The sequence below is a fragment of the Saimiri boliviensis genome, chromosome 2 (genome assembly GCF_048565385.1).
Source record: "Saimiri boliviensis isolate mSaiBol1 chromosome 2, mSaiBol1.pri, whole genome shotgun sequence".
Classification (NCBI taxonomy): domain Eukaryota; kingdom Metazoa; phylum Chordata; class Mammalia; order Primates; family Cebidae; genus Saimiri; species Saimiri boliviensis.
The window spans coordinates 162,286,329-162,310,785 of NC_133450.1; the positions used below are offsets into that span (position 1 = coordinate 162,286,329).

At 38.3% G+C, this 24,457-nt stretch overlaps 1 protein-coding gene across 41 annotated transcripts in view; it reads right to left on the reverse strand.

The window, feature by feature from the left end:
* PTPRD (protein tyrosine phosphatase receptor type D) overlaps nucleotides 1-24,457 on the reverse strand; it is a 2,307,989-nt gene that overhangs the window by 325,322 nt on the left and 1,958,210 nt on the right. For all 41 annotated transcript variants that reach the window (XM_074394799.1, XM_074394802.1, XM_074394800.1 and 38 more), the window contains 2 exons: nucleotides 7,929-8,074; nucleotides 4,633-4,774 (listed from right to left, as the gene is read on the reverse strand). In XM_074394799.1, the coding sequence (XP_074250900.1) occupies nucleotides 4,633-4,774; nucleotides 7,929-8,074 (288 nt within the window). The remainder of the gene's footprint in view (nucleotides 1-4,632; nucleotides 4,775-7,928; nucleotides 8,075-24,457) is intronic.

The following is a 24,457-nucleotide window of genomic DNA, read 5'->3' on the forward strand; positions in this document are numbered from 1 at the left end:
TAGCGCTGCTGGTGGTTTGGGGCTGTGCTATTTGAGAGCAGCCCAGTCTAAAAATAGTCTAAGATTTTTTTAAATGACCCATTACATGCTGTTTGAGATAAGAGTAAAATATGTATTTTCTGATTACTCTCCTAAAAAAAATTCTAAGTTCAAGAAATATAACGTTTAGTCAGATGTTTAGATTCAAAGTTGATTAAATGGTTCTAACCTTGTCTTAGAGAACAGGAGGTTATGTAAGCAAGAAGAAATAATCATGGATGTCTTCCTCTTGCCCCAAAGAGGCAGGTACCTCTGGACTGCTACTAGAAAGAAAAGTCTATGGATGGTGATATCTCATTTTCCCTGCCTAGTGACTGATAACATGTATCGGAAAGAATATTTTCATCCTCAGTTATCACTGCATAAATTTGTATTACATGATTTCCTGCTGATATCTTTAGTTGGGAAGAAATTGTGACCAGTAAACTAAAGAAACAGACAGAACCAATTCCATTTGGATGATAATCCCTGTTCTTACAGCACTCTCTCTGGTCCTGTGCTTGCTCTTCACTGAAAGCCTGATAGCTAATTCACTGTCCTTAGCAGCATTCCACAATTAGTTAACACACAGCCCTTTATAACCTCAGTGCATCCGAAGGCCTTCACTTACAGTTCTGCTTAGGACGGGAAAACATATGTATAACAGATATACTCAGCCTCCTAAAGTCTTTTATAATTAGGGAGTCCGTATTTGCTTGTGTTTCCATAGCCAAGACAACCAAAGAAAATTAAAATGACTTGGAAGACATAAGCCATACATTCACCTCATTCTTCTCCTACTTCTTCTTCCATGAACCACACACTATGTGGAAATGGTTAATTCCCCAAATGTCTTATTTTGGGTACATTCAGCCTGAGCTTGGGGTTATCCTTCCTAACTGAAACACAGTTTTTGGAAGTAAGGCTAATTTGAAACAAGCTACAAATGGAAAGTTTTTCCTGAAATGCTCCCTTCAAGGCACATGGGTGGTCAGAGTATTATCTCAATGTCTTCTTCATTAACCATACAGGTCAGATGTTTGAATCTCCAATTAATTAGTTTCTCCAGTAGCTTGCGTAACATAAATGAGTGATCTTCATCCAGTTCACTTAGACAAAACTCATCATGACAGTTGGCACATTTTTGGCATTTGTCAGTAAAATGGGCAAAAAGTAAATGACCCATGTGGACAAAATGGGAATCTAATGAGGGCCATTGGATGAAAAGTGTAAAGTGGCCTCCATCTATTCAAGAACAGAGTGCCTGCGTGTCTGCCAACATGATTTGCAAGAGAAAGTGAACCTAAAATGTCATAAAGCTCCTGAACTGTGGTATAAACCTTCACACTCATTTATTTAGCTGTTCATGATATTCAAAGTCTATGAATGTCAGTCTACACTGGAATGTTATTAAAGACTACTATTAATAGAATTAACAATATTTAGAAGTTTTAAGCAAATGGTGACTCTAGGAAACAAAAATAATTTCCATTCTATTTATTTTATACTAAAAGGATATATAAAAGTATTCTAAGACTATGTTTAGACTACTTTTCTGTTATCCAAAATACTTTTGAGCTTTTCTCATGAAAGCTCTAAAACTGTTCAATGTAATCTTTAAAAGAAAGGGTTAAGAACTCAAATCATAAATTTTCATATAAATCTACTTATATATGACAGATGTTCACACAGAAGGTTGAGATCATACTGAAATTTTTTGATGCGTTTGTTTTATATGGGGATTAGCTGTGTAAAAGCATAGGAGATGATGAAACTCCAGCCAGCTGAGAGGTAAAAAAAAAACATTAATCCATGTGAATTTCTAAGTAAAGTGATATCTTCCTCCAACTTTTTGTTAATGTCTTCATCAGATGCATAAAGGCAGGTCAACCACATGACCACCGTTATTTCCTTTTAAGGAATTCAAGGGATTTGGAAAGTGAAAACACTCAAAAACATTTCTGATAAATTTTATTTTATTGTATCTTTGTAATATACTTTCTATATGATGGCACAGATTCTAAGCTAGGTAAATGAATGGAAATTAAAATTTTCAGGCTGGGCAAGGTGGCTTACAGCTGTAATTACAGCACTTTGGGAGGCTGAGGCAGGCAGATAATTTGAGGTCAGGAGTTTGAGACCTGCCTGGCCAACATGGTGAAACCAGGTTTCTACTAAAAACACCAAAATCAGCTGGGCATGGTGGTGAGTGCCTGTAACCCCAGATAGTAGGGAGGCTGAGGCTGACAAATTGCTTAAACTCAAGGGGTGGAGGTTGCAGGGAGCCGAGATAGCGCCACTGCACTTCAGCCTGGGCAACAGAGCAAGACTGTCTAAAAATTGAAAAAAAAAAAAAAAAAATTGAAGTAGATGAAAAAATGAGCCAGGTGCCTCAAATAGGAACACCTGAAAAATGACTACAATGTTCAGACAAGCTGATGTGAACTATGTATGTATATGCACAAATATGTATACTTTCCACAGTGCATATTACAGCACATATAAACATAGTCTCTAAGATTCCTAACAGTTCTAAAATCTAATTTCTAACTCTTGTTCTTTTTCCCCTAATGTCTTACTCTTGCCAATTGTTAGACCATTCCTTCCCTTAACTTTTTAACTAATTTAAATATATTATTTAAAAAACCCATTCATATAGTTCAACTACCTGTAGGTCACAGACTATGATGTCCAACCTCAATGCCTGGGTTTACTATTGCTCATTGGTGGTAGCTGACTTGATTGCTTTAGAATTGGTGATTCTTAGCCCATCTGGGTATCAATGACCTTCTCTAGCATTGTGTGCCTGGATTATCGGAATGTCTCTGTAGCATGAGTGCTATCACCAGTGTCTGTTGCATACTCTATGGGATTCACTGTTTGTACCAGCTTTTATGTTAAACTATTTGGTCCTGAGTATTGCACAATAGGAATAGTGCTAGAAGTCTCACCTGTATGCAGAAAGTTGATCTAGTCCCTCTTACTCCCAACTTATTTTATATATGTATGTATCATGCTGAAGTATTAAAACTCCAGCACTAAAGCATATGGTCCATTTGGTTATCTTGGGTTATTATATTACAATTGTCTTTTCTGTGGGAAATCCCTCCTTGTTTTTAGCACCTGGAAATTTCTATTTCTTGTCTGCAAGCCTAACTATGCTTTTAATTTTATTTTCAGATACTTTGCCAACATTTCTATGTGTTGGTCAGGGAATGGGGAACTTTCTGCAACTTGGCTTGTTTTAACAGCCAGAAATGTAGCTTAAATCTGACTTGTTTGTTTTAAAGCAGCATCTGTTACATGCTTTTCAAAGATATGCATCCAACTGTCAAAATTTACCTGCAACTTAATAAGGTGTTCATATTATTTCAACCATATTTAAGGAAGTATATGTAAATAATCTCATTTTCTCAGCGTCTTGAATTAACTAATTAATTTTGCTTCTTAGATAGTATGTGTGTGTGTGTGTGTGTTTAGTTTCAAAACCACCAGGTAAATTTGGCCTTCATTACTAATTACTGCTGGCCTCCCAATAAGTAGGTTCTTGACAATGTCAATAGGGTATACCTCCTTGAGAGAAACCAAGATGTTTATAAAATCAAACTTTTTTATGTTATAAAAGATACAAAGTAAATCCATCCCTCCACGTGAAAACAAATGAAATACAGAGGAAATGTACTTAAACTATGCAAGTTCCTCTATAATTCTGACCCTTTTCTTTCCAATTTCCTTCATCTTAGAAAAGTCTATTCTCCTGCATTCTAGAATAGAGCAAAATACAACAAAACAAAACAAATGAGTTGTGTGAGGGATATAAAGAGATAAAGGCACAGAAGAGCTCATCTGGAAATGTCAACAGGAAGGTGCCTAATTGGGAATGTTCGTATTTCTACACAGAAGCCTGAATTAGAGACATACAACACGGTCTTCATCACTAGCCTTTACTCTCCAGCACTCCCATTGCAAAGGAAGTCTACAAAGTGAACAGACTGTACTGGAGATTTGGCAACTCACCCCAAGCTTTGTCGAATTGTGTAAGAAACATTGTTGGAAAGTAAGAAAGGGATTTGTCAGCCCAGTCATTTACATCAATATATGTTCGTTCAAGAAAGATAACAGACACACAAAAAACCTACTTTTTTACGTAAGACAGATGTGTTTCTTTTACTTGGTTCTGACCAATTGCTTAAGGAAAGCTCATCTTTAGGCTAATTTTGCAAATATCAATGTCAGCTGTGGTTGTTTGTAAAAACGTAGCTGCTGAACGTGTTATCAAAAATCCATGCACAAGTAATGCCAACATACAAAAGAGTACCATATCCTGTTTCCTTTCTAAATGCTCTGCCCAAATCAAAACAGTTTCTGGCATTTGAAATCAAAGCTTTTCTTGGCTTTTTTACCTCTGATTTCCCCCTGAACTCTAGTTCCATCAAGACCCATAACTAGAGAAGGTATCCATTGTCTAATTAAAGTTCAACTCTTATAAATATTTTATTTAACTGAATTTCCCACTTAAGCATCATCACAATGCTAATGTTTTCAATGATGCTACTAAAGAGATAACAGAATTGCAACAATGACACAAACAACAACCTTCACTTGAGTACTTACCCCTTAAAACGGTGAGTCTGGTGGATACACTTATTTCTCCCACATTATTTGAAGCCACACATTCATAAATGGCCTCATCCCTCGGAGTCCGTAAGGGTTGTATTCTGAGAACTGATCCAGACCCATCGTCAAACTCTATTACCTATTAGAGGAAACAATAGCTGTCACAGGTGTTGTTACAATTGTCTACCTCTCAGCTAAACCTCTGAATGCAGTGCTGGACCAGCCATTAGGCTCAGAATAAACTAGGAATCATACTGAATCTGAATTTTGATATAGTGGTGAAAAAATATCTGGTCTAATTTAATGAATCTTTTACTAAACAAGGAGAAAGACATGCAACTACATACGCAAAACATGGAGATTTCTAGTTCCTACTAAAAACTCACAGGGTTTACTCACTAAAATATTTCATTAAGTGCATCTAGGCCAATTTGATTCTATTAATTTTGCAAGAGGCTTGAAGTTACGATGGCTAAACTTCTCAAATTATTCTTTCTCTGACAGAACATATACAAATGTGGATTCATTCAATAATGAGACTATAAGGCGAAGAATTAATGCACACTACCACAGATAGCTCTGCTGGTTTAAACTCTCATCCTGAACAGTACAGGTGGGCAAACCATAAAGAGAAACTGCATAAATCGAGTATTTAACGCAGCTGAGACAGCTTTCACAACCCAAAAGCCTGATGGCATGCATTAATTTTGCCATAAATCATTCCAGTATTTGTTCTAGTTTAGCATTTTCTGCATTTGTAGAGCATTCTTGCTGTAAAATGGAGGCTTGCTTCACCAGGCAGAAAATTAATGTCCTAAACACTAAGTCTGAATTCACCATCATTAGGAACTCTTCTGTGGAACAGTTTAGTGACACTGATAATCCTAGATACTTGTTAGCTAATTCAAGTACCACTTGAAAAAAGATGATGACTATGATACTAACAAACAAGATACAATACTGTGGAGTCCACTAGCTATCTTTTCTGTAACTGTGCTGCATTCCTTCAGCTGTTCACTGAGTTGTGCCTTTTTTTGCTTGTATTTCACTGTGAATATTCCCATGTGCCTAAATTATGAATAAACTGAGATTGCCTTATAAATATATTTATGGGATGCTTAATTCCCGATTTTGTGTATATGTTAGCATAGAGAGAAAGGACATTACTATTTTCCAAATACATCCACTTCAATCTTTGTGCATTCCATTTTTGTCCAAATTCACAAAAAATATCCAAAACGGCTCATTTCCCAATGCACCACAATTTATTTTTGACTCTATTAAGCATACATTTTAAAATAAATCTACTATGCACCTTAGGAAAGAAAAGTTTCATAGCTTCATATTAGATGCTTTGTTAAGCATTTCGTAAGTTTAAAAAAGTTATTTCTGAACATTTCATGATTTAGTATAGGGAAAAGTTTAAGCAACTACAAAACCATTTAAATGTTGATTAATTTATAAATAAATGTCCTTGTATGTTTAGGTTTGTGAACCATTTCCTAGATTCAAACGTACCCCGTTACAACATACAATTTACCACACATTACAAGCCAGTGATATAATTTCCAGTCTGAAAATAACCAGTATTGATTTCATGCCTGCCATGGACCAGACACCCCATTTAGCACTGGGGACAGAAGATGGGGCAAAAACAGTCACCATCTACTGCTCTCATGGGCCGTATAGACTAGTGAAACCAAATATCTACATGCACTGTTAAAGACAGTGAAGACTTCCAACCCAGAACTTGATACAGTTTGATAAAGCTGCTTTGTGTAAAAAATAATTCATTTGCCCCAGAGGTGTTTCTATGACTCTTGCCGGGAATTATGTACTGAGGAGAAATCAGTACATAATTCTGAAATATTTAGTAGTAAACTTTTGTTACATGACTTTGTCAGAAGCCACTGTCATTAGCAAGCAGGATATCAAACTTTTCTTTAACAAAAAAATTAACTGTGTTTAAAAATTTTTTAAATGTGCAGCAAAGATGCATGCATACATCATTCTCTACATGACATAGGAAACATTTTCTAAATATTTATGATATTTTTATATTTAAATAAATTATATTTCAATAATCAAGTGATTTTTCAGACATGATTTTAAACTTCTCACTTGTAAACTACAATCCAGATTTCCAATTTCGTCACTGTAATTAATTAGGTTTTCTACACGTTTGAACCCCTGATCATCCTGCGAGTTCCTGTGAAAATAAAATAAATTTTTTCTGAATTTTGTAGTTGCTGTATTTCTTTTAACTTAGAAATTGCCTTTAATCTGCCGAACTGCAAATTAGATTACAAAGGAGACTAGAAACTCAGGTAAAAGGGATGTATGTTTCACGATTTCAGGCAGTTTGGGGGTATCGGTAGCTCCTAAAATTACAGCTATCCTGTTCGTGTCTTAAATGATGGGCATGCTACTGCGTGCCTCTCTGTGCAGCTTTCTGTACAGCTCATTGCCTATATTTCTCTTCCAGCATGAGCGAATTTCTAAACCATAAGCCTTCTCACAAACACTCAAAAAAAGAATCTCTGATTTATATTTCACCACCTTCAGTGCACTGAGCTCTCCTGAATAAAGAAAATCAACTTCATCAATAGGCTTCTCTGCAATATCAACCTGTTTGGGTTTGCTTCTTTCAGAGTAATGCAGTACTGTAAAACACTGGAACAAATTTTTCATTCTATTTCAGACTACTTGTAAAACACAGGTGTGAGGGGCAGTGGACAACTTCATTTGCTGCTCAGCATCCATTCCCATTCTTCTTGGTAATGGGGATTTAAATTTCCTTTGGAGAAACACTGCTCTTTCATTCTAAGCCATGGAATTGGATGGAACTGTCTTCATTCCCAGTACAGAGGTAGATTCCGACTGGCTTAAATTAAGAAGGCTACACTGTCCACCTATCCACACAAATTGGCTCAGGGATGAACAAGTAACTTAATTGGAGCCAATGGACTGAGAGGTTTCTGGAGGAGACAAGCTTTCATGCTCCAATAGACGTGGTCCTATAAGGATGTAGAGCTCCATGTATGAAACTGACAGACGGATCCTAGGAATACCACTGAGCCCTTGCACAAGAAGAAACAGAAAATCAGTCCTTGAACTCCCCAATTTCCTTTTTTAAAAAGCCATTTAGAATGACGTCTTCCATCATTTGCAATTTAAGGAATGCCATATTTCAGTGACACCTTATGTCAGAATAAAGCAAGCAAATAACATACAAACCAAAGATAGAGCAGATACATTCTTCCCTCAGAGAAACAGAACAATGGACCTAATACCTCAAATCTCTGATTGCTGACTTTCTTTCCTTTTTTGTTCCAGACAATTTTAGGTCTTGGGTCTCCCGTAGCTTGGCAGATGAAAGAGGCAACTCCGCCAGAGACCCCTGTCTGATCAACGGGTGTTCGTGTAAACCTTGGAGGTGCTGGAAAAAAAAAATCAACACCATAGTTAAATCGAAAACTGAAATACAGACTATTATCCTACTGCCACTGCTCTCCCCACCACCATCAAACACACTGCCATCCGGACATACATTTTTAAAACGTACTATGGAATTAAAAAATTAGAAAAGCACATTTTACTTTTGAGGGTAGTTTAAAGGGGAAGGAGGTAACTTTCTGGTCAAGTTATCTGTTAGTGCTTTTATTGCTGAAATCTGTATTAAGGTAGAGATCCAATAACATCCGAAAAGCAACATCACACATTAATTTTTATTACCAGTATAAAAAAAATCCAATTTGTCCTCTGTAACAAAATGAGCTCATCAATCAAAGTGAGTAAAATTTTAGCGCTTGCTTTCATGCCACTATCTGGCCACTGCCAGAAAGCAGCACTGCCACTGCTGAGCTATTAAAATTAGTGACATTTAAGAGAAATTCTAGGAAATTTTAAAGAGACAAGAAATATAGCCCTGAATTAGAAAGTTTGGCAAGAAACAGAAATAGGAGAATATGGTAAAGTGACTCTCTAACCCAGATACTGTGAGCTGTCTTGCTTGAAACTTAGCTCCACAATTTGCATAAAAGAAGATGAGTCAGGAAGCCTCTAAAGTCATAGCAAAGCAACGAATTTTTTAAAAGAAAGATACAGACTCAAAGATTATTAAGGCTAGAAGGATAGACATTGGAAGCTTGTTTAACATCCTCCATCTCCTCTAAATGTTCCTGACATTCTTCTTCTCCCCTTAAAAACGTATTTATTTTTCATCTTGGATTTCAAGATCTAGATATCTATCATACAAGAAAGATATAAAATGTAAATGAATATGCACAAATGTATTCATCATATCATAGCATTGGTTTAGCATAAGTGTAAGTAGTCGAAACATTAAACAGTATGGGGTTTTTGTTAGAGTGACATAAACTATGGCATGAAGATAGAACATCATAAAAGTAGTTAACTGCTGTATTTATAAAGTCTGTATTCTATCACATGAGAAATGCCTGAGTCAGTAATAAGCCACAAAAGCATAATATAAAGTGATACGTAATGGATAGCAGGTAATAAAAAATGCACACACTCACAAAGATTGGACAGAGGAAACGAAAACACTAATAATGGTGTTCAGGAGGAGGTATTCTAATTATTTTCTGACTGCTTTCCATCTTTTATACTTCCTTGGTTTTTACAATTATGTTTTGGTTGAAAATGTTTTACAGTACCCAAACATTTTACTGCTCCTTTTTTTAAAAAAAAAATTTAATCCTTGTTACAGATTTTCTCTTTTCTTCTACTGTGTTCTAGTTACATGTCACTGAAAGTAGTTTTAAATAACCATAGCTAAAACTGATTTTGAAAACAATTCTTAGATTCTAAAAAAGAAGAAAGTCATAACAAAGTTCGTTCTTCTTGGCTTATCATCACTATTTTCTCTGTGTTGATTTCACATTTCTCGCATGGCGTCCCCATTGGGTTGATGGTGTGTTCTGACTCACAATCAATAATCTTGGAGGAAAAAAAAAAAACATCTAACTTTACCATTTCTTGGTGTGACACATGAAATACATTAATTTATAGGAATTCCAAAACTATGACATAGGAAATAAATTAATTTATAAAAACTGCTTCCAGTTTCAAGGTTTTCTAGCTTTATATATTATTTCCAAAACAGGGAAGTTTAGGAAAGGCATATTATTTTCAATGCTGGTCCTAGAGAATGAATTTCCTCATCAGCAAATTCAACTTATTGGTGATCCTGGAACTGGTGGGAATACAGGAACTTGCTTATGTTAAAAAATATTAGGAAAGCAAAACAGGCTCTAACAATCCCACTAGATATCATAACCTGCAGCATCTCTGTGTAGCAATAGGGACTAGATGATTACTGGGAGCTGTGGGAAGCACTCAAACTTTTCTGTTATTGTTGAGATGGAGTCTCACTCTGCTGCCAGGCCGGAATGTAGCAGCACAATCTCAGCTCACTGCAACTTCCACCTCCCAGGTTCAAGTGATTCTCCCACCTCAGTCTCCTGAGTGGCTGGGACTACAAGCGCACGCCACCGCACCCAGTTAATTTTTATATTTTTAGCAGAGACGGGGTTTCACCATGTTGGTCAAGTGGTCCCTATCTCTTGACCTCATGATCTGTCCGCCTCGGCTTCCCAAACTGCTGGTACTACAGGCATGAGCCACCATACCTGGCATCAAAATATTTTAAAATTGACTAACAGTGAGATTACAAAACACTGTACACTGATGTCACTTTTCTGGAAACAAATAAAAAATGTAAGTTATTATATTTATCTTTCTGCTGTTTCAAACAATGCAAATTGGTAATAACTACTTGCTTGTCAGTATTCAATGGAGACAGTATAATTACACAATTAAAATGCCTAAGGAATTTCCCTGGAAAAACAAAATACACTGCTGTATTAAATGGTACAACAGTATCATTTTCAGGTATCTTCCTTTCTTGTCTATAGACTAAATATTATCAACCCTGCAGGAAAATCCACTGTAAGAGCCCAGCTTCCCATTTACATTCTGCTCTGAAACTTCTTGCAAGAATGTGTGAATACAGTGAAGGGCTGTTGCATAAAATGAGTGTTTACTATTCGAAATTAAAGAAAATTAGAAATAGGATGCCCTTTTCCCTGCATTTGAATTTTTTTAAGGAATACCATCCTATTATATCCCAAAGAATGAAGAAAAGTTGGCAATTCCGACAATCTGCAAGTAGCAGTGGATACCTGGGTAAGTGCTTTCGCTGTCCTATTGCTATGTAAGGACCTAGGTTAGAAAGCTCATCTGGAAATAAATGGTGGCTGAGGACATTAAACAAGTCTAATCAGTATTAAACACAGAAATCTTATTTCTAAATGGAATGCAGAGAAACAAAATTTCCATATACTTGGACAACAGATATGAGTACCATTTCAATATTTTCCAGGTGTGTTTCTCATTTATTTTCATTTTCTGATCCGACATTGAAGTTCTTTGTTTTTTGAGACAGAGTGTTGCTCTGTCACCCAGGCTTCAGCGCAGTGACACTATCAAAGCCAACTGCAGCCTCAACATCCCAGGCTCAATCTGTCTTCCCACCTCAGCATCCAAAGTAGGTAGGACCACAAGCATACACCACCATGCCTAGGTAATGTTTTTATTGTTTGTAGAGTGGGGTGGGGGGGTCACCCTACATTATCCAGCATGTCTTGAACTCCAGGGCTCACGGATCCTCCCACCTCAGCCTTACGAAGTGCTGGAATTGCGGGTATGAGCCATCGTCACACTCAGAGAAGTTTCTGTGTAATAATGACAAGTATAAAAATATGCCACCCAGAAGGCAGAGGCTGCAGCGAGCTGAAATCATGCCACTGCACTCCAGCCTGGGTGACAAGAGTGAAACTCTGCCTCAAAAAAAACCCAAAAAACAAAAAACAAAAAACAAAACTAAAAAAGCCAAAGAAATGACCACTGGATGCTACTGTAGGATATTGTTTCTGGAGACCAAGTCAAGTAATAAAAGTAACCTATTATACTGTGGAAAATTTATTAAAATAATCAGTTAGAATCTGTTTTAGAATCTGGAACTATTTTTCTAAACCTTACCACTGTAATGACTTGATATTCTGAAGAAAAAAAAATCTAGAAAGAAACCTTAAATTTATATTCTGTGAAAAATTAGAAAAAATTGATTATCCTACAGTTAAATACAAGTAATTTCAGGGGCTTGTACATAGAGCTTTTGTAACACAAACACACACACATACACACACAGACATTTATAATTTATATTTATATATAAAATTGGTCTCTCTTCTCAGTGACACCAATGTCTTTTATATATATATAAAAGACATTATATATATATATATGGGATATTGGTCTCACTGACAAGAAAATCATGACTTTCCTACGTGACCCAGTGTTAATTTTTCTATATTTGCCCACAAGATCCTAACTACGAAAAGGATATATGTCATCATCCTATGATACAAAGACTCAAGATCATACAGTAAAATCCTTTCACTAAGCATGGGTGGTGCATATATAATCATTTTTGCTGGTCAGATTCTCAGACAGACAGTCAATGCTAGGCAGCCAGCCAAAGGAAAGACATGAGGTAGAGAGAAGACTAAACTTAACCCCAACAAATGCTTGAGGCAAGTCAAAATCTTTATTCTCAGAGGGATGTAACAATACACATCACTCACTTCTCCTTCTCCGTATCTCAGCTTAACAGAAGGAATGGGATGAATTGTCTGTCTTACTTTGTCATGGATATGGTCCAAAATTTAAGGCATGCTCTGAAGATGTGAAGAACGGGAAGAGAATCCAACTAAAGCATGAAACAGGGGTGTCTACTAAAAAGTCACCATATGGGCCAGACTAATATCTGAATAATGAAAATCTCCATTTTTAATGCCAGGAGATACAACCATCAGTGTTACAGTCTATGAAAAAAAAAAAAGAAGTATCAAGTATATAAAGATGGGGAAAAAGGCATTAGAACTTTCCAGTCACGATTATTTAGAGAGACATCCATTACTGCTGTAGCTAACCACCACTGTCATCTACCTGAAGCTGCCAATGCTATACTTTGCAAAATGCATGTGTGCTCAAGTTGGTTTTGACAAGTGAAGAGTATGATCTTTTATTAAACTAATACCAGGCACTGCAGAGGTCAAATTACCGTTCAACCCAGAAAGTCTATTTTCTAAATGGAAAGTAGAGAAGCTACGCATGCATATGCGTCAGAGCAGAGGTAAAGCTGATATTCTAGAACGTGTCTGCGAGCCTCGCTTGCTGTTTTCAAAGACTGTACATTCCAAGGATGCATTCACAACACAGACAGTTGCTCCTGGAATTTAGTGGATTATTATTTGTTACACAGCTCAGGAGGAGCCACAAAACACACAGTGATTTTTGCTTTTAAGAAGTTAGATTGTTTCTTCAAGTCTAACCAATGCACAGTATCTTTGAACCTAATGATTATAATATTTGGATGCCGTATCATGTTTCAAGTTGCTAGTCACTCTGAAGATAAGGTGACAAGATCACTTACGGCTATTAAATGTTAGGAAGGGAACCAACCAAGACCAGCAAACTGCTTTTGTCCATCCTTAACAAACTGCTGTACTGAGGACAAAACCCTCCCTTTAGCACACTACATTAAAGTAGTGCTAGACATTAATGAGGGAGAGCCACTGAAGTCCACTAGTAATCTACGTAGACTAATGGAATTTATGAGAAATTCTTAAAGTTATGTAGACAACTCAGGGTTAAGGCATATGACTGGCCAAGTGAGAATCACTTAAAACAGATTCACAGAAAGGATCACATGCTACAAAAGTGAAGAAACAAAATGTGGGTGCCATTTGTCTAATTTAATTCCAATTAGTAAGCTGCTTCTGTGGACATCAAGAAAGTATGTGGCATGGGTAACAAAACTAACAGCATGTAACTAATTGGCTTTGTTTCTTTTTAACTGATTCACATTTCCTTAAATAGAGAGTTTTCGTTTTAAAAGGCTATTTGTCATAACTACATACTGAACATTTTTAAAGGGGAAGGTTAATATTCGTGATAAATGGGACAGGGAGAGAATGAGAGAATGTTCAACAGGAACATGCAGGTAGCCCTGTCTTTTGGAACCTGCTGCCTCCATACAAAGTGCCTGTAGAAGTTAGAGAAGGTCAGCTGCAGTCATCTCTGATTTTTCTTTCTCTGTAAGTGACAGGAGAAGAGCTCCGAAGGGAAGCTCAGGAACAGCGCCCTTGGGGTCCGGGGTTAAATGCAGCACATAGCAGAAGAGTGAGGGGTGGTTCTAAGGGTAACGCCTGGTCTGAAGGGTGGGGAATGAGTTACCACTGGGCTTTACATTCTGTTCCAGCCCCAGCACACCCGACTGCCACTGTGGCAGACATGGGGCATGATAGGTTTCTGTTGTGGATGATAGGTTTGTTATAACTAGCTTCATTTTCACTGGGACACGGGAAGTGAAAGACACCTGCCTAAGTCAATAGCACAACTATACCAGCACATGACAACAGGGAGGGAGGTCCCAAAGATGACACATCATCCTTGCTTAGGAGGGCAGAGCATGGCACAGATACCATCTGGGGTAGTTTCCATAGCAGAGGTTCTATATAAACCAGGGCCTTTGGGGACACTGAATCTGTCACATGAAATTTTAACAGGGTTACCTCTTGACATCTGTGGTCAGGATAGATCTTCAAAACAAAATACACTCTTAAAAACATTGTTTGTGGTATTGCTTCTTAAATATAACTCGCAAAACAACCTGATAGCCTTAAAATTTGATTTAAGAAGCATTATACTTTAGAATGGAATAAACAAATAACTGCTCCTTGAGCTCTATGCACTAGACTAAATGTTTTATATATCTTACATATGGTGTTTTCAAACAGTCTTGCAAGATCTTATCATTACTCTTATTTTATTGATTTATAGAAAGCTTTATAGTCACATAGGTATTAGGAAGGGAGAGAGGGAAGGAAGGAAGATAAAATATGGAAAGAAAACGAGGAGGAGTCACTGAGGCTAAGAGTCATGAACTTCTCTAATTGTGAAGCGCTAACAGCAGCAGCGACAGGCCATGGAGAACAGCCACTGCCATCACACCAGCTGCAGGTGGGCTGCTTCGGGGACCCAGGGGATAAGGGTCCCACCACCACCACTGCCGCTTCTGCAGCCGCTTCTGCCGCCACTGCTCCGGGCTCTGATCTCACAGCAGGGTTGAGACTGAGCCCAGGTGCCGTCACAGCCTGACCAAGTGTGCGCACACTGGAGCAGCATAGACAAGCCAGCCCCTTGCTGCCTCAGCCCCCTCTAGACTTTAAGCACTGACAAGGGTGGAGGGGAAGCCAAGCAGGGAGCTGAGGGCAGCTCAGGACCGGAAGATGCCCCTTGCCATGAGCAGCCTGGGTGCCATGACTGGCGGCAGGAGGCGGACAGGCTCTTGGGCAGAAGGGGATGTGTCCAGTGAGGCCCCACCTTCAGGCCAGAGACGGCCTGAAGTCTGGGTGCTGGGCTGTCAGCCCTGTAGATCAGAGTGGGAACTAGTGATGCCTTTTTTGGGCCCACCTATGGCTGCCAATGGACGAACTGGCATGCACTTCCTCCCTTCTGGGGCCCATAAAAGTTCTAGGCTCTGCCAGAGCAAAGCAGATGACGGGACAACCGGCTGCAAAAAGGAGCTCCCCTCTGCTATTAGCTAAACACGTGCTGGGATGACCAGCTGCAAAGAGGAGCTGCCCTCTCTGATGAGAACTGAGCACTTGTTGGGAGGACCCGCTTAACAGGGAGGAGCTGCCCTCTGTGCCAGGAGCTGAACACTCATCAGGACACCCTGGGACGGAGGGAAGCCGTCCACTACACGTCTCCTCTGAGCTGTTCTACTGCTCAGTAACACTCCTCTTCACCGCGCTTACCCTCCACTTGTCTGCACACCTCCTTCTCCTTGGTTGCACGACAAGCACTCGGGGCCAGCTGAATGGTGAGGCTAAAAGAGCTGTGACACAAACAGGGCTGAAACATGCCCCTTGCTTGCAACACTGCGGGTGAAGAGGAGAGAAGAGCTGTGGCCATTCAAGGAGCCCAGGCGTGGGAGCTATGCAAGCTGGGGCTGTGACTGACTCTTTGGGGCCCTATGGTTCCTGTTGTCTCCAAGTTTCCAGGTGCCACTGCATTCCCAAGTGCCAACCAGGGCAGCTGCCTGTGATATACCTGGTCCGGCCACTGCCTCATGGAGAATCAGCACCCACACTGGCACCTGGAACCACCCACCCAGTAGCAGCAGCCAACATGTCTGACTGTGCACAGTGGCCAGAAGCCACACTCGCTCACACATCCCTTGCCATTCCATGGCTGACTCGCAGTCTCCCTTGGAGGCATGGGATCCAGACCCGTAGCATGAGCTGAGCCCAGCCTGCCAAGCCAAGTGGGCAGAACAAGCCCAAGGGGTCTGAGCAAAACGTGGGCAAAGGTGCCACTGGCCACAGAGGTTTCCGGCCAGGAAAGCAACACCCCAAAGATCCCGTAACACTAATATTTTTACTGTGCCAAATTATAAGGTAGAAAATTACAAAGACTCTGTACAGACAATATATCTCAATTATATATTTTGAAATATCTTTTATGTAACTATAAAATGTTTACTGAGTGTTTTCTCAAGGGTTTGGAAAGTACTTTGTGCTGTACTATAGCAATTATTTTTTACTACTTAAGCGAGAAATTTCACCCAGAATATGCTGTGTATAAAAGTTCTGTTGAAGTATAATATCATCCCAGGACCCAGGTGAAATCTGAGATAAAGTAACTGATGAAGATGTCTGACCAACATACAAACATCAATGTCAGAAAATTCAAAACAAATCACCCAAATTCTTAAGTTTAGCACGGTAGGCTACTTTAGTATTATTTTACTAATATATTCAATTTGCTCATGATTTTTCCTTTTTTTTTTTTTTTTTTTTTGAGGTGAAGTCTCACTCTGTCACCAGGCTGGAGATCAGTTGTGTGATCTTAGCTCACTGCAACCTCTGCCTCCCGGCTTCAAGCAATACTCCTGCGTCGGCCTCCCAAGTAGCTGGAATTACAGGTGCCCGCCACCACACCCAGCTAATTTTTGTATTTTTAGTAGAGATGGGGTTTCACCATGTTGGCCAGGATGGTCTCAATCTCCTGACTTGGTGATCCACCTGCCTCGGCCTCCCAAAGTGTTGGGATCACAGGCGTGAGCCACCACACCCAGCCTGCTCATGATTTAAAAAGGCAAATACCTCAATGGAGTTCCTGGCATTGGTTATCCCTCTTCCCTTTCTAGACACTTCAATAACAATTCCTATGCATGTCTACACCATTAATTTTATTTAGGCCTCAACTTCCAATTCCTTTAGAACAACTACTAAGGCATTTCCCATTTGGTAGATACATCCCTATGCCTCTGTATAACTACCAATATTTAATTTGACCAAGGGCTGATAGGTACACTGACAGGAACAGAAGAGGTGACGGAAGAAGAAAGGGAAGGAAGAAACGAAGACAGGAAGAAAAGACTTAACTTAGTAGAAAGATTATCTCCCACTTTGAACTTTTTCTCAATGTTGGGTTCTTCTTTTTTTTTTTTTTATGGATTCTCACTTTATTCAGCAAAATTAAATCCAGATGGATTTTGTAAACTCAGAGTCAAATGTAACATGTAATAAAAAAATTTGCAGACAAAAATGAGGAGTTAATGACACCAGGGATAGGAAGGCATTTCTTAAAAAGAAAAGCAAAGAAATGAATCACAAAGAAGGGGTAAATTGGATAGATTTGTGTACCTGAAATTAAACTGGAAAAAAAAATTGGTGTCACTAAAGCCATCATAAATGAAATTAAAATCCAACTGGTGAACTGATGAAAAATATTTGCAACACTTATGATAAACAAATGCTTCGTGCCCTCAATATTTTTTGTAGCCTTTAATCTTTTTTTTAATTGCATTTTAGGTTTTGGGGTACATGTGAAGAACATGCAAGATTGTTGCATAGGTACACACATGGCAGTGTGGTTCTTATTTCTAACTGCTTGGTAGGTTGCCTTCCAGCATCTCAAAATTGCAGTGTTGAAAACATACCATGCCATTTGCCTCCCAGTCCTTCTCCTCTTACTGCATGTTCATTTCTCTTTGTGGCATATTCATCCTCCCATATACCCCACCCAACAGTCTCAGCTCCTCTTCTGCCTTCTGCTTTGCCCCCACCACCAATCAATTAAGTTCTGCTCATCTATCACTAATATTTCTTGGCCCCCTTTTTACATGCCCCAAAAACAATGATTATGGTTCTCTTTTAAACTGGACATTAGAATCACCTGGGAGTCCTAAAAGAAAAGAAAAAAAAAAACTACAGGTGCCTGAATCCCACCCTAGATTGGTTAAAACAGAAAACAGTGCATGAGACTGGGTAACTAATTTCCAGAAAATTCCAACATTCAGTTAGCATGGAGAATTACTGAACGATGCCATGATATCTTAGCTTCCTATCCGGTCACTCTCACTTCAAGTGTTTATCTCGATAATTGATATCACACTTTACTACGGATGCTTCTTTCATTTTCCCTTTTCATTCTTTTGAGTTTTGTTTTCTAGTGCATCTGTGACTACAGCTCTCTTCCACTCAAAAAATAAATAAACAAACCTTAATAGCTTACTTCTGCAAACTAACACCAGAAATTCTGTGCAGACTTTAAGATCTTTCAGAGCTGCTGTCAATCTATTTTCCCAAATGTATTTCCACCATTGCCCATTGAGAACCTAAAATTTTCCCATCTTGATGCCTCAGTACAAGCTGTTCCCTTACATAAAATGCCTTCTTTCTCACTTTTCAATTTACAGAATTTATACACATTTTTCAATTCTAAATTAAATCCCTGGAAGCCTTCTTTGATCCTTTCCATCTAGATGAAATCTACCAACCTTTTAACTTCCTATCACACTTTCTGTATCTCTGAAGAATCACAACAGTGTATGGTCATCTATGAAGTCTTATAACTTCCAGCCACACCCAGCACATAGGTCCAGAGCATACATGAGCTTAACAAAGGCTCTCTACAGTGCTATCCCTAATCCTTCACTATACACTTCTGAGTATTTAGGATGAATAATAATATTGTAAATGTGATTTTTGTACCTCTATTCAAAGTACATTTACTTATAGCTTGGCAAATTTGCTATGGAATACAAATTCTATGTGACATACATTTCCACTGCAATACACTGACAAGACACAGTGGGAGACAAATAGATCCATACCATGCCCTAAGCTGGCAAAATGTAACACAGTCAGATGACAGATTCATGTGTGTCATCACAGGAATGAAGTTTAGAGGAAGCATAATATAATGCAATGAGTCTTTTCTCTTTTCTGAATATCATTCCAACTCACTGTCATCACAGAAGGAAACTCCATCTCAAAAAAAAAGTAAAGATTACATTTTAATTTATTATTAAACATTTAGGTTGTTTCTGATATTTCAATCAGAAAAAGTCTTCAAAATTTTTCCTTTTTTTTTTTTTTTTTTTTTTTTTTTTTGAGATGGAATCTCACTCTGTCACCCAGGCCGGAGCGCAGTGGCATGCTCTCAGCTCGCTGCAACCTCTGCCTCCCAGGTTCAAGTGATTCTCCTACTTCAGTGTCTAGAATAGCTGGGACTACAGGGGTGTACCATCACACTCGGCTAATTTTTGCATTTTTAGTAGAGATGGAGCTTCACTGTGTTAGTCAAGGTGATCTCAAACTCCTGACATTATGATCTGCCCCCATCAGCCTCTCAAAGTGTTGGGATTACAGGCTTGAGCCACCATGCCTGGCCCAAAATTTTTCTTGTAATCATATCCTTGCACATATATGTAATCCCTATATGTGAATTATTCCTATACATTAAATTACCGAACCCAAAAAATATATTTTTAAGGCTTTTGATATATTTTCACAAATTATACTTTTAAAATAATGCATCTATTCACAGCAGCAATGTATGAGAATGTCCAATTACCTAAATCACTGCTAAAACTACAACTTAATACTCTATCATTGGCCATATTTTTATCCATTGTTGAAAATAATTAACTGCAAACATTTGCCACACTGTCTAATACATACTAAGCAACCAGTAAATATTCATACACCATTAGCACAGATGACCAACCTTCTAGTTCTAGCACCATCCCTGTTCCTCCATCCCAACTGCCACCATGGAACTTCCCTGCCAGTTTGCCTTCAACATCTCTCATTTCACCTGAAATTATTTCACATTCCACAACAGCATGCAATCCCAGTTTCTGCTGTTCACAACACAGGCATGCATATTACAGTAGGGCAATTCGCATGCATGGATACAACAGCATGGGTCAGAGCAGCAATGTGGAAATGGTATGTGCCAATGTTTGAGTGCAATGTGTCCTATTTCAAGGTATAATAATACCTGGATCATAAACATGTGTTTTATAGCAGTGAAAATTGTATGATCTCACCATCGTAACTTTTTATTTAACTAAGAGTCAGGGGGTACTATGACAAAAACAATCACCTTCTGTGTGCCCAGGCAATGAACTATTGATGTGCTCAGTTAGGCTGGCCATCTGCTTTGGTGTAAGACACTCACAATAAACAGTGGCTTATTGACATAAATTTCAGGAAGATGGTGTAAGTGGTCTTGAATCACTCTAGACACAATCTGTGAAGTCATTCTTATCATTCCTTATGCCATATTCGTGCATTCTTAATGAAAGCATGTTATCAGCAACACCATTTAGACATTCACTGAACATCTTCCACATTAAGCCTCTGGGTTTGCTTACTACCTATTTATGCATTCAAAATACTCAGACTGTGCATCCGTTTTCTTCAATAGAGTGATAAAGGCCCTTGTACTGAAACAGATGAGAAAGTTCTGCATTACATACAATCTCTCAGGCTCATTCAGCAGAGATATAGGCAAATGACACAATATTTATCAGCTTTTTTCATATTTCCTCCAAGTGGTAAAGTACTCAGGAAGCCACTTAATATAGACACTCTATTTGACCAAAAAAAAGCTCTTCCAATGCCTTAGCATCTTCTTGTAGAGTTAGTTTTCAAAGCAGATTCATTTACATCATTCACTAATTTACTCATTAATCATAATTTATCACATCAGATGTGCTGATCATCATTAAAAATAATCATTTATTCTCTATTCTAATCTGCTGCTTATCATGTACCTGCAAATTGGATCGCACAAGAAACGTAATCGGCTAATTTGAAAAGGAACATGAGAGTGGATATATCTGAAGTGGGAAAGAAAGAGAAAAAGAAAGAAAGAACAATGCCATCTCTCCCAATTTTACACCACCAAACTCCAGAATGTCCTGCTACTTCTTCTAGAAAACATTTCTAGTGCATCAACTACATGAATTTTTAAAAGGAACTCGAGTAATGAACTGTACTAGCTTCACTTTAGAAACCAGTAACAAACTAGTTCCACAAAGAGAAGATCTGCTAGTGTCCTGTATGAGCTGAGAGGCTTTGAGCCAGTATGAATTTTTATAACTCCTGCCGTTCAACCAAAGTGAGGTGTTATCACGACTGACAAAAACATAGACCATTTCTTTTAAGATAGATCCATCTTAAAGGAACAACCAGACCACAACTTTTCATCTATCAATTGCACACTGGTTAAGTTGGCAAGACACTTTGGTAAATGAAAGTAGTTTCTTTCCACAAAGTAGCTATAACACAGAAGGGAGGTATGTGTGTACACATGAAGACACTTTCAATGGGTAATTAAAACAGACTTAAAATGATGTTCAATTGTATTTACTGGAGAAATATAGAAGTGTATTATAAGAAATCTTTGCAGACTATAAAAAACATCTGTACAGATACACAGTTCCGATACATTACAACAATGTTTTGTGTAGCACAGAATGCAGTCGAAAGTGAGCTGCCTAAGTTCTTATTACAAACGTGCCATTAATTATGAAGTTTTATAATAAACATATTTCTTAAAGACAGACTGTAATTAATATTATCTTCTAAATATTATGACTTTTAAAATATTAGATGATTCCAATGATAAGATGCCTAAATATTTGGCTATTTAAAAAGATTATCTTGGTATGGAATATTTTACTTAAAGGGCTATTTCTTTTAACGTTTTAACTGTTTTTTGTTGTTGTTGTTGTTGTTGAGACAGGGTCTCACTCAGTTGCCCAGGCTGGACTGCAGTTGCACAATTATGGCTCACTGCAGCCTCAACCTCCTGGGCTCGAGCCAACTTCCCATCTGAACCTCCAGAGTAGTTAGGACTACAGGCGCATGTCACAACACCATGCTATTTTTAAAATTTTTTGTAAAGATGGGGTCTCGCTATGCTGCCCAGACTGGTCTGAAATTCCTGGGCTCAAGTGATTCTCCTGCCTGAGCCTCCCAAAGTGCTGGGATTACAGGCATGAGCCACCACACTCAGCTAAGGCTATTTATTAATAAGAATGTGGACACATAATGGATAAACAATGGAAAAGATAAAAGGTAAACTAAAAAACAAAGTGGACTTGCTTATACATCAGTGTTATTTTCGAATGAAACAATGACTTAAAAAAAACACTGGAAAATGCCAGCATGATTCCTATTTAGACCAATGCCCTGTCAGAAAGTACATTCTAAGTTTAAAAGGTTCATGGCCATTTTATTTTGTGCAATACCTAACATGTTATAGGCATTCAATACCTTTTAAAGCAAGTACAATTATTTTTGGTCCCATAGAAATTTTAGGTACGTGTCTATGTCCCTTCCAGATACTTTTCACTAAATTTAGCAATTTTTTTTAAATCCATTTCTCTGTAGACCCAAAGCTGTAATCGGAAAAATATTTCGCGATGATTCGCAGGCTTCCAAATGTTCACATCCAATATTAGGTAACCATTGAAACCAATAACATTTTGTAGGACGTTAAAATTCTTATTTTCTGGTATACTTCCAATTGAGCACATGTAGCCAGCAAACAAATGGTATTTATTTTACATATTAAGTCAATTTTTTTCTATAAAAATATCCAAATTCCTTTTTAGAGTCAAAGAGAAAGAATCTATCTTCATGTATGCAAGTCGGTTATGAGAGAAGCGCTGTGCAAGTGTCTCCCTGAGTTTAATTCTTGCTAACCATGATGGATCTCTGTATTTTCACGCGGGGGCCCCGCCCATTCAGAAATTCTACTAAGTGAGCTATTTGGAGGCACGAAAGATGGAAAGCATGACAACTGGTTCTGTGCTCGGGCTGCGAAGGCATGTACAAGCAGGCAGTGATAATAATAGATGATCACCCAGGGCCATGAACTCACCCTGTCCACACAAAGAACCCAAGTCGATGTTAACTGGAACCTGGCACACGGATGGTGGCTAGGGTACAACTCCTTGGTTTGTAGATGGAGGTAAACCTATAAAGAACTTTGATAAAATGAGCTCTGGATGGAACACAGTGTAATGCAATCATATAGTTCTTTGGCCTTTTGTTGTGTTTTGTTTCTAGCTACATCTCTGTAAAATAAGTCTATCAACATTTCCATGACAGCATTTTAAATCTGAGGAGAAAAATGTTTCATTCTTGCCTTCTGTGAACTAAAACACATACACACTACAAATTTAGAAAATCAACACGAGGAGGAGGAAGGGCCCCTTTTTCTCCCTTCCTCACTGAAATCTGTTGTTTTGGCCAATCTTTTTGTTACTATTTTCTGAATGGCATTAAATTTATGAACATCAACAATATACATTTCACCTCTCCTGGTAAGAGAACTTGGATAACATTTGGAGCGATAGATGCAAGGTAACACAACACCAATATTCCTGAAACACTTTTCAGTTGGATTCCTTCTCAAATATCAAGTCCCTAATTTGTATCCTCCGGCAGTGCAGACCCTGGTAGCAGCTCATTTCAGTGCAGATTATGCATGCTTTTCTAGAGAAACACATTATCTGAGCCCCAGGAATACGGGAGGCTTTCCAAAGAAGCACAGACAGTAAGGACCTTTATTTGCCAACTAACTTTTTCCCCTATTCTCTAATTTACAGCTCGGGGTATTAGGTAAGAAAACAAAGGATTTTCCCACACAGAAGTAACCTTTTTGCAAAACCTGCAAATGAGATTTTAATGATACTATTTACCAATACAGAATGTGTGCCGAAATAAACTGAAACACTTCTGGCTATGGATTCTTCTTTTTTATTTTTTCTCTTTTTCCCCTAATTTAACTGTTGCAGGCAACAGCATAGCAATTTAAGTTGGTTTTGTGACAAATTATTAGGACACTTATTTTAGAAGGAAAATCAACCAATAATTACTGCCCTGGCACACGGCTATTGTTCACAGCATAAACAGAAGCTGTAGCTGACAGCTGATGGGCCCAGCCCCCTGCTATCCTTAGAACACATTTGCAGATACCCAAGGCCTCTTGCCAGACTAAGGCATGCTGTAGCAATGTTTTTCGTCCTACAGGGCTGTACTGACCAGGTTTTGCTGGGTACAACAGAATGACACCACTTCAGGACCTCCTCCCAGGTTGGACCTAGCTTTAGATGCTAAAATTACTGTTCTAAATACTAAGGATTCCACTTGTATAATAACATTGGCCTTTCTGCACCACTCTAAAATACTAATGTGTAATCCCAAGTACTTGAGTTTTAGATACAAGGCCCCGAGTGTTTTTGTTAGTGTCCACAGATCATGATGAAAAGAAGAAAATGCTTCGTTGTATTTGAGTAACAGAAGCATTTGGGAACGTAGACCACTTCACACATGTGAGATTCTGGATGAACTTAATC